Source organism: Arvicanthis niloticus, chromosome 24, assembly GCF_011762505.2.
Source record: "Arvicanthis niloticus isolate mArvNil1 chromosome 24, mArvNil1.pat.X, whole genome shotgun sequence".
Lineage (NCBI taxonomy): Eukaryota > Metazoa > Chordata > Mammalia > Rodentia > Muridae > Arvicanthis > Arvicanthis niloticus.
The window spans coordinates 43,359,172-43,367,020 of NC_133432.1; the positions used below are offsets into that span (position 1 = coordinate 43,359,172).

The window sequence follows — 7,849 nt, forward strand, 5'->3', positions numbered from 1 at the left end:
TCCCCAGCCTTGACTTGGTCCTGTTTAGAGAGAAGGACTCACAAGTGAAGTTATTCTTCATGTCCTTAAGTCCCCACCAGTTATGAGAAGGTTGACTCGGGTTAGTTTTGATTGGTAAAGGAGAGACTCCAGACCTTTCTCAGTTGATAAAACTCCTGCCCGGTGACAGTTAACCAGAGCAAACTGATCTTGATGCTGAAGCACTAGGACTGTGTCTGTGATGCCGTTGAGATAATGGCACTAACTCTGCTCCCGACTGTGTTTTGTTCAGGTGTGGCGACATGATTGTAGCCGTCAATGGCCTTTCGACTGTGGGCATGAGTCACTCTGCTCTGGTTCCCATGTTGAAAGAACAGAGGAACAAGGTCACCCTGACGGTCATCTGCTGGCCTGGCAGCCTTGTATAATGTCTTGATGTTGGGTTCCAGTCTCAATTCTTCCTGCAGGCTTGTGAAGGAAGCCTCTCCTGTGTGGCATGTCTACTGGGCAGCAGACACAGGGCCAAAGCACTGGCATCACCCTGTGTTTCCTCTTTGCTCAGAAATCAGCTCCCGCCAGCCCTGGGGGCTCATATTTCCGATGCTCTCGGGGGCTGCCAAGACTGTCACCCAGCTGGACGGAAGTGGCTTCTGCGCCTGCAGCAGCTCAGCCATGAACTGAGTTACATTGGCAACTCCTTCATCCACAGCAACTCGCTGCAGCATCCGCAGCGCTCTCTGACCCGGAAGCAGTGCTGTGAAGGGTCAGTGCTGTGAAGGGGTGCATCTTAGGTTTTCCTCATTCTTCATTGGTGCCAACATTTCAAGATTTTTTTATACCGTTTATAAAGTGACTTTTTGGTTGGTTTCTACTGCAATCTTCAGGACTCAAATGAAGACATAAATCTGACATCACTGACGAGACTTCTTTTTAAATGATGTACTGCAGTTAAAATAGTAGACATTCAAAAATAATGCTTTTCAAGGGACAGCAGCCTGGGAGACGACCTCTGTAACTGGCACAGCTGCATTGCCTGGGCCAGAAGCACGTGGATTCTGTTCAGAAGGAGACAGCTTTGTTATGATGAAAAGTTCGGAGATGTTTTTCTAAAAGCCATTTCTAGAGTTTATATTTATCAGCAATCTTGTCTGGAGATGTTTTTGCGATTTATGCAATTGGACTAGGTGATTAAAATACATTACTTCATAAACACACACCCCATAGCTCAGTTGAAAGGGAGGATTTCTTTTCCTGTGTATTTTAGAAACCCCTTAGTTTCCCCAAGAGACCAAAAAGCTCTGGTTTTATCTGAAATAGTAGACTTTAGATGTTAATATCTTCAGCTGTTGGTCGCTAAACTTTCTTTTTCTTTCTTTCTTTCTTTTTTTTTAATGTTTTAAAAACTATGTTTGTCCTTTATTCAACACAGACGACCCTCAGACAGCATAATGAGAAAGTAAATAAGAGGAAAGAAACCTTTACCTGGTTAATATTTGTACTTGAAAAGTTTCATTTAGAAACCTCATTCAAAATCAGAGCTAACTTCCATGTGAGCTGAGAGATGGACGGCATTAACACCTGCATGCTGCACGGCCGGGCGAGCCGCTTCCTAGCCAGTACTGCTGGGCTTTGTAGCCATGGCAATGGTTCTTCCAGTTAAATTTATATTAAGAAACCAAACAGGTCTCCCTGTGAGAGATAAGAGTTGGCAACCATGGTTGCTACTGGCTTGTTCAGCCCCGAGCTCCCCAGTCACCATGCAGCCAGCCCACCAAGGGAGGGATGTCCCCAGGTGGAGCTGCTCTGGGGCAATAGCCTAGGAAGCAATTTGATCCTGAAGTGCAGTTGATGTGAAACAGTGTCTCCTGCTCTCCAGATACAATTTTGTAATCAACCTTGCTACTTTTTAAAGACTTTGTAAAACTTGTCATTTCTCTGGGGGGGTGGGGGTGGCCATCCAACAGATATCATAACTGCCACTTTGTTATACATAAAAATATATCCAAGCTGGTGGTCTGGTGAATATTTTTTGAAAGAAAGAAAGAAAAAAGAAAGAGAGGGGAGTTCTTTCCATATTATTTTTTCTCCTGAAAATCTCCGAGGGAGGGTGCTGGCTATCCCAGGGTCTCTGTAATGGAATTTCTCCCTGATTTGTTACTATTGAAATATTTGCACTTTTTGTCAGTTAAGCACTTGCAGTTGGATACTTTGATTTGTGCTGTGCCTTCAGTTTGCATTCTTCCAGAATTTTTCAGGTATGTTTACATAAAGGTGTGATGGCTATTCTGGATGGAAGTAATGCCATCCAAGAACTGTGTCCCTGTTCACAGAGCCATGGACAGTCACTGCCTGCTGTGCCCGAGTCCCCCCCCCCCCAACCCCCCGGCTCGCCCTTGCTCCTATAGACAGAACACATCATAGAGCCTATGCTGTCTTATGTATCCCCATACACAGCACCTCTGGCCTTGGCTGTCCAGTGCACGGCTATTGAATCCCTAAAGATTGGCCACGCCGTGTGCTGAGCTGACAGTGTCTGGGATGCACTGGGTTATACTGGGTTACATAGAATACATTATTACTCTCTTACTTTTTCTAGTGTGACTTACTAGAACCGTTTTAAATAATTGAATTGTAATTACATCAGGAGCCTGCCTCATGTTTCCTTGGCACAGCATTGACCGTGTCAGTCAGTCCTGAGCTGTGGCTTCTGTTTCCTTTACTGGTTAGCCGTTTGCTCTGGGGAGAGTGACTGACTGCCAGGCATCCTCACACTGAGGATGTCTGCTGTCTGACATTGCTTCTGTCACACTGAACCTTGCTGTGTCCTCATTCTATACCTGCCCCGTTTCTGGTGAAGCCATGCATGCTCTCAGATATTCAGTCACGTTGGAAGCCTCTGGGGGACAGCCCGTTGGACTCTTACAACTCCTACTGTGGCAGATCTACAATGTGACCCGCCTAGAATACAGACCAGTACTCTCCCTACAGAGAGTGACCAGTGGCGGTCCAGGAGTTGACAGTGTGTTCCAGCCTGAAGGAGCAATTTCATAAAAGGCCAGGATTTTATGAGAGCTTCACATTGCCCAGGTTCTGAGAGTGGACGGTCACTAATACAAGTTTCCCTTCCCTAGCAAGGGAACAAGTAGCTTGACAGACTGTGCACACCAGCTTTTGGATTTCATTAGCCACCCAGAGAACTGGATGGAGGGATTGGCAGGTGTCTGTCAGCTTTCTTTTGTTATCATAAAACAAGATAGGCAAGCCACCCACCTTAAAAGAGGAGTGGTTGATTTGGGTCCACAGTCCCAGATTTCAGGTCGCTTTGGCGCCTGTGTGAAGGCAGCATATATTGTGGTGGCATGGTGCTGCTTGCTTCACATCACGATGGTAGCAGGAAAGGACAGGCCCAAGTCCCAACATCAGGGTCTCACCAATGCCCCACTTCTTGTTGATTCTGCTACCTCATGCACGGTAGCACTGGAAGCTGGACACCACATGGCTAAGGGGACTTGAGCCTCTGAGGATGCTTGCCCAAGCTAAAAAGAAATGGGTTTCATTTTCTTAGAGTCCTGTGCAGTGTGCCTTAGTTTTTGAGTGGCCAAACCCTCCCTCTGTTCCAGCTGTTAACTCTACTTTCTAATTCTGGAACTTGAGACTTTGATTTCTAGTCCTTTGCGCTTTACAGCAGGCTGCAGTACAAGCCCTCGGACGGCTGAAGCTTTAGTCGGATAAATGGATGGTTAGACTTGGAAGTTCACACACCTGGATCTCAGTCTCCAAGGGCGTTTCTCCCCTTTCCTCGAGCCATGTGCCCACATTACAGTCAGTAACGCCCCATTTAGATTTAGCTGGGCTGAGGTTTGAAAATCTTTGCTTCAGAGTTGAAGCAAAAAGGATATTTTTGTTTTTTAAAATTTCTTTTTCTGCTTTTGTATATTTTTGTGTCTGTGTATATGTACATGTATGCTGATGCCCAAGGGGGCCAGAAGGTGTCTGACACCCCCTCCCCAAACCCACCCCTTGTTGGAGTCCCAGGCATCTGGCAACTGCCCAATGTGGGTGCTGGGAATTGAACTCACTCCTCTGCAAGAGCAACAAATGCTCTTAACCACAGAGCCACTCACTTCTCCAGCCCACAATAAATAGACAATACAAAAAAAAATTACAGGTGGCCAGGTATGGTGGCACAAGTTTTTAATCCCAGCACTCGGGAGGCAGATGCAGGAGGATCTCTATGAGTTTGAGGCCAGCCTGGTCTACATGGCAAGTTCCAGGATAGCCAGAGCTACACAGAGGAACCCTGTCTCAAAAAATAAAATCTGAAAGATGGAATATTTAAGGTACGTGATACCTTTCTCTACAGCCAATGCCTTATGTCATTGAACAACGTATTTAACATCTGCCGGGCACCCTGCTCTGTATGACCTTCCCAGGGAGTGATTTTTTATAATTCAGCTTTTTTCCCCCATTTGATCAGATTCAGTGATCAGGCCATACAGACCACAGTAGCAAGGGGAACTTGTCTGTTTTCCCCGCCTGCAGGAAAGGTTTCAGCCCTTGGGAGTTCTTATCTAAAGGCTCTTCTGTCACTTTGTAGCATAAGTCTGTTCCATTTAACTGCACCACCAATTAATTTCTATGGCAACAGGGAAGCTCTTTAGGGGTAAAGTTGTACGTCTGTGTGCAATGCCTAATAGCGACAAAGTGCCTGAGACAGAGAAGCGACACTGTCAATCACATCTAAGAAAGGTCTGAGCCAGGAGACCTGCTGCTGCTGCGTGGTGCTGGCACAGTGTGCCTCCCTCCAGCCTGAAGCCGCTGCCGCTCAAAGCTCCTCAAGGTCTCCCACAGGCTGTTTTTTGCAGACTTGGATCAAGACTTTTCCACTTAACTCAGTGAATCAAACCACAACCCGTTTCTTTTGTGCCACCCAAAGACTGACCAAGAGTGCTTAAGTCAGAAGCATCGATAGCTTCTGCTCTGGCCACCAGAAGTGACAAATTGTCCAATGGCGAGATCGAGAGAATGGGTGTGGCTATTAATAATTTTGTTTTATTTGCATTACTGCAGATATGTAACTGGGTCCCATACATGCTAAACAAGTGCCCTACCACTGAACTACACTGCCAACTCCATTCTTAATCTTTATTGTTTAATAGACTTTAAAAATTACTTTAACACTTTCATATATATACATATACATATGTATATAATGTATTTTGATTATATTACCCAACCCCCATTGTTGCTTCTTATCTCTCTTCCACCTCCCACTGAATTTCCCAATGAATTTCCCCCTCCCATGTTTTTTAGGGATGAATGTTCCCTGTTGCATTTAGTTAGGGTTGATGGCTCACCTGTGGCCACATGCTAAGCAGTGTGACTCTGCGCTCCCACCCCAGCCACCAAAGTGTCACCTCTCAGGGAGGCGTGGGGCTTCTGCTTCTCCTATTTGTGATGGAATATTAGTGGGCCTCTAACACTGTGCGTCCATGGATCCAGCCAGCGCATCATCTCTGGAAGACGCATCTCAACAGTGGTCCACACCAGCCACCAGCCCCTCTGCGCTCACGAACCACTCCTGTGTCCTGATCCCTGAGCCTTGGAGGGGCTTGACTCTTCATCTCCAGACAGGGTCTCAATAAATTGCCCAAACTGGTCTTGAAGTTTTATACTCCAGGCAGGCTTTAAACTTGTCATCCTCCTGCCTCAGTCTCCTGACTACCTGAGCTTACCTGCTTGTGCCTCCATACCTGGCTAAAATAAAAAGGTTTTGTCGTATCATAGTTTAATTGTGTGCTGAAACCAATTTGTGTGTTTGCTATGAGTTAATGCCCCAGGGAAACAACACCAGAGTAGCTGGATAGGCTTGTGCCCCGCATGGGCTTGTGTCCCGAGTGGCTTCAAGACCTTTAGTCCAAGAGCTCAGGATCCTGGACTGATGTGATCACGGCTGTGAGCTATACTATGTCCGTATTGAGGTAGGTGGGCACCCATGGCAGGTGGGCACCTATGGCGGGTAGGCACCCATGGCAGGTGGGCATGCACACTGCAGCCATACTGACCCTGTGGGCAACTAACATACACTTAAGGAGAACTGGGTACGTCATACTGAAGGATGCGGCATCCAGTCCTCCATGTACCCAAGATCTGCGGTCACCGAGCTTTATGAATCTCGTTAACTTCCCAGTGAATGTGTTTCATGACTGTGACCTGGCTCCTTTATTCCAGGCTTTTCCACTGGTAGATATATCTAAGTGTAAGTAATTGCCTATAGTAAGAATCTGCCCTGTCCACCTCTTTCTGGCTAGAGGGTAAAATTGTAGGGAGACCACTATCTCATCTGGGAAAAGACAAGACAAACTTTTTTTTTAACTCAGTATTTTATTTTGTTAAAAATTCATTATATATATATATGTGTGTGTGTGTGTGTGTGTGTGTGTGTGTGTGTGTGTGTGTGTTCATATGAATCCAAGTGCCCACAGAAGAGACCAGAAGTGTCAGATCTCCTGGGCCTAGAGCTACAAATTGTGAATTGCCCGATGTGAGTACTGAGAACTGAACCTGGATCCTTTGCAAGAAAGAGTATGTGAGCCTTCTCTAGCCCCTCGGTAACTTCTTACCGTCTACTATATACCAGGCACTGTCCTAGCACCTTTACATCCATCAGTTCCCAAATAGAGCTACTGAACTATCTGATCAGGAAGGAAGGAAGGAAGGAAAGAAGAAGGGAGGGAGGGAGGGAGGAAGGAAGGAAGGAAGGAAGGAAGGAGGAGGAGGAGGGAGGGGGAGGGAGGGAGGGAGGGAGGGAGGAAGGAAGGAAGGAAGGAAGGAAGGAAGGAAGGAAGGAAGGAAAAAAGAAAACTAGTTTTGTTTCTGGCTGACCCAGACCATGCTGGTCTTGAACTCAGAGCTCTGCCTGCTTCTGCCTCTAGAGCACTGGGATTAAAGGTGCACACCATCATACCCAGTCTGGTGTGTGTGTGTGTGTGTGTGTGTGTGTGTGTGTGTGTGTGTGTGTGTGTGTATCCACTGTAACCCATGCTGGCCTCAAACTCAGAACAGTCCTCCAACTTTAGCGCCTCCAAACTGCGATTATAGGTCTGAGCCACCACACCCATCTTAAAACCACTTTCAGGATTCCTCTTGCCTTGATGTTTTGTTCACTCTCAATAGTGTGTGTCTGTGTTCCTAAAGAGAACTCTGATAGTCAGAATTCCCGTGAGCCTGAATCACGCAAGTGATTCACATTCCCTGGACCCCGCCCTGGACTTCCCATGACCAGGCTCCTACTTACACTGTCTCAGGCTTCCAGGGCCAACTTGTCATGATTCCTTGATTTGACTCCAGCCTGTCCAATCCTGTTGAGCCTAAATGTAGTCAAGTGCTGCCTACACCAAGGCAGACCTCAAACTAGAAGCTCTCCTGCCTCATCCTCCCAAGTAGCTGGGACACCAGAAGTATATGCCCCATCTTCACCTGTGTCTGTACAATCTGTACGGCTACTGAGAGCTGTCCAGGGTCTGGTTGTTGAAATACACACACACAACACACACACACACACACACACACACACCTGGTGAGTTACATGCTGAGACCCTGCCTCAAAATAAGTATGTGCAATTGGTCAGTGACTAACCCAGAGGTGCCATGATTCTGGCTAGCAATATCCACTACTCTGAAGACTCTCATGCCCACGAGTATGGTATTCTCTACAGATGCCTCCCCTGACCTCAGAGTAGCCTGGCAAAGGTATGTCTAGGGATTGATTTCATCTGATCTATAAGGAACATGGGGATTTCAGTCATGTGATTCACTTACACAAAACCAGCCCCCAAAGAATGGCAAGGAGGACCCCGCTCTGCCCTTC

General features: G+C 46.7%; 1 protein-coding gene across 3 annotated transcripts in view; it reads left to right on the forward strand.

The window, feature by feature from the left end:
- Nucleotides 1-5,765, forward strand: part of Lnx2 (ligand of numb-protein X 2) — a 70,088-nt gene extending 64,323 nt beyond the window's left edge. For all 3 annotated transcript variants that reach the window (XM_076923917.1, XM_076923916.1, XM_076923915.1), the window contains exon 10: nucleotides 272-5,765. In XM_076923917.1, coding sequence (XP_076780032.1) covers nucleotides 272-407 — 136 coding nt within the window. In that variant the 3' untranslated portion in view covers nucleotides 408-5,765. The remainder of the gene's footprint in view (nucleotides 1-271) is intronic.
- The last annotated feature ends 2,084 nt before the right edge of the window (nucleotides 5,766-7,849 follow it).